The 2855-nt window shown below is 42.5% G+C and overlaps 1 protein-coding gene across 1 annotated transcript; it reads right to left on the minus strand.

The window, feature by feature from the left end:
• Positions 1 to 333: 333 nt before the first annotated feature.
• On the minus strand, positions 334 to 2639 carry LOC134600693 (tetraspanin-7-like). Its single transcript, XM_063445071.1, has 2 exons — positions 1972 to 2639; positions 334 to 1032 (listed from the first exon to the last, which is right to left on the minus strand). Exons 1-2 carry the CDS (start codon positions 2562 to 2564, stop codon positions 591 to 593), a joined length of 1035 nt encoding a protein of 344 aa, XP_063301141.1. The 5' UTR covers positions 2565 to 2639; the 3' UTR covers positions 334 to 590.
• Positions 2640 to 2855: the final 216 nt, after the last annotated feature.

The following is a 2855-nucleotide window of genomic DNA, read 5'->3' on the forward strand; positions in this document are numbered from 1 at the left end:
AACCGAAACTGATATTTCGATAACCTAGATTGATAACTAAGGGGGAACCAGATAAAGAACAGGGTGTACTATCATAATTTGGAAATTCCGTTTAGAATGTCGTAAGCATGAAGTTCAAAATGCAATTATCTACTACATATTAGTAACAATTGCCAGGAAAACCATAAATGAACTTACATTTTTATAGGGTAAATAAATACAAGAATTCTAACCGCTGAAATATTCCTGTATATCTTCTTTAATTTCAAATGTGAAAATTCCTTCATCTAATTGACAATCTTAAAGTTTAAGGGACAAGCATTACAGATCTGGTATACTTTTGCATTATCCAAGCCAGTCATTTTTCAATACTAGATACGGCTTTTGTTACGCATGCACCTTAAATGGCTCTGGACAAGGCAACTTAACAGAGCAGTAATAAATAACAAAATTAAACAACATGTAACAGAGATTACATTTTATATTATGAAATGAAGTCAGCTGACTGTAATTCTTCTGCCAACCGAAACAACAAAAAGTGGTTGGAAGGCTTAATGGGATTTATAGCTCACTGACAGGCCTGCATTATATAAAACACATTCCCGCAGATCCTACGTTGGAACCATATCGGACATCCTTTGAGTAATTTTAGTGGCCAAGACACATGTTAAAATGATGCCTACCACCTGCATGATAGCCAGTCCCAGGGCCGCCGTGGCTATGTAGAACATGTTGTCGCTTACAAAGTCACAGACTTTCTTAAAACATCCCTCCCTGTGGATACCTGGGGCACCGGCGAGCACAGGGCTGTTGTGGCATCCCCGTCGTGCCTGGCAGCAGCTACTGGGCACAGAGCCATTGCTGTATTCATAGTACGAATGTTGCTCCCGTTGCTCTATTGACCAAGGGGAATCCAGCCAGTCTTTGTAACTGTGAACCCCACAACAGTGCAGAGCCCGCTGAATAACATCCAACGCATCGGCCTTCTCCTCATCTTCAGAATAGGAAATAACTGCATCTTGCAAGCCGCTTTCAAAGCCATCAGCAATGTCCCTGTTTTAGACATGTACAAAGTCACACAACATGTAGTTCATTGACAATGTATACCTCGCAGAAATAAAAGTTTAAATTCTAAGAGTTGTTGTTGACAGTTTATTGGCAGTGAAACACGCCCAAGCTGTATCATGGCAATCAGTGGCAAAGTGAGGATTCTTAGGCTGAAACGGGCAACAATTCTAAGCAATTACATTAGCACAAGATCCATCTAAACTGGTAATTAAAGGGATTCTCCAGTGCCAGGAAAACAAACAGTTCCACGATGTTGATACACTATGTCAAAGGGTTCCACGGGAAAAATTAATTGGGAACCCCTGCTGTAGAGGAATCATATCCTACCACTGGCATTTAGATCTGGCAGGGGCATGGGCTGGGGTGCTGTTAAATACATTCCAATTTGGGGAGATATTTCTATTTCCCCAACCTGATCATGTAGCATTAAAGGACCCAACCGCTCAACAGAGCCCCTGATCAGAGAATGAGTTCTAATGCCCCAATGGTGGCCAATGGTGTGGCCCAGGTGTGGCTGTATCGCTGGTAGTTCTGCTGCTGATGTGTATACATTATAGTTCCAGTTATTAGAAACACTGCTTGTCAGTTAGTTTCAGTAAGCAGGAAAACTGGAACAAATGTATGGCTCTCTCCTCTCTGAGAACGTTTATTGTATTTTTGATTGCCAAACACGAACAGGGTTTTTCGATCAAACAATCTTGTAGGGAATTTCAAAATGCAGGAGAATATAGCTAATCTGGGGAAACAAAATCTCACATTAAGCTATTTTTTACAGCTATTTTGGCCTATAAATTAGCTTTTTTAGTGTAATGTTAACCTGGACTTAGTGGACTATAATATTGTAAAAATGAAATCAAATCAAATTCTTTGTCACCATTATGCCATGCTATATTTAGCAGAATAGGAATAGGGAAATGGAATTACCTTCTATAGAACAAACCAGAGAGTCCCGCGGCCAGTCCCGCCACCAGAACTGCCATTTGGAAGAGTCCATAGATACGCAAGAGATAACGTTTCTCCGCGGCAGCGCTGAGACAGCCCAGAAAGCCCCACAGTAAGACAGCGGCTCCGCTCACGAGTAGGATGAGTGGGGTATTCGGATAATCATTCGTGGATAGAACCAAGTATTCTTCTAAGGAGAGCTTAGCCCAGATGCCCACGGTGAGCATTACTAGCCCAGCGACCCAAAACACAAAACTGAAAGCCATGAGTGACGCCTTCAACAGAGCCATACCACTGCCTCTCCACTTTTTACTGTGATGACGGTAACTTTTAGAGATCACCAGAGACCCATCCAAGATGTCATCGTGTTGCCGTATTCTTCCTGCCGGCACAGACGGCTGACCTTCCGAATCTTCCTGGGAATAAGCAGGAAGCACCCAGGCGTTAGAAGGGTTGTATGTCATAGGAAAGCCAGGCACATTGGGTTTTCTTGTGCTACTCAGCTGCTCAAAAACGTGGTCCTTCACTGCAGCATATCGCTTTAGCAGTACCTGGTCTGCTATTTCATCCGTCATTGTCTTTTTGCAATTGCTTTTCTTTTTTTTCTTTCTTCTTCTTTCCACCCAGCACCCTCATCACCTCCCTGCAAAGGCAATAGATCACCTTTGGCTCAGCAATAAATGTCACACAGTGGGCTCCTGCATACAGGATTAATCAGCTACTCCTGTTCTCTAATCTATGTAACACAGCAGCTGTGCCTTCACAAGATGCACGATTCATTGGAATACAAAGAAAAACAATTGCAAGGCAACAGAACCCGCAAATAGAATGCAGACCTCTCAAGTGCCCTCCAAATTATTAGTGTT

Source organism: Pelobates fuscus, chromosome 3 (genome assembly GCF_036172605.1).
Source record: "Pelobates fuscus isolate aPelFus1 chromosome 3, aPelFus1.pri, whole genome shotgun sequence".
Taxonomy (NCBI): Eukaryota; Metazoa; Chordata; class Amphibia; order Anura; family Pelobatidae; genus Pelobates; species Pelobates fuscus.

Excerpts from the sequence above, each read along its gene's own strand:
- LOC134600693 (XM_063445071.1), bottom strand. The coding sequence starts at position 2,564 with ATGACGGATGAAATAGCAGACCAGGTACTGCTAAAGCGATATGCTGCA. Across the intron at positions 1,033-1,971 it reads TCTGGTTTGTTCTATAGAAG|GGACATTGCTGATGGCTTTG; the intron begins GTAATTCCATTT and ends TGTCTAAAACAG.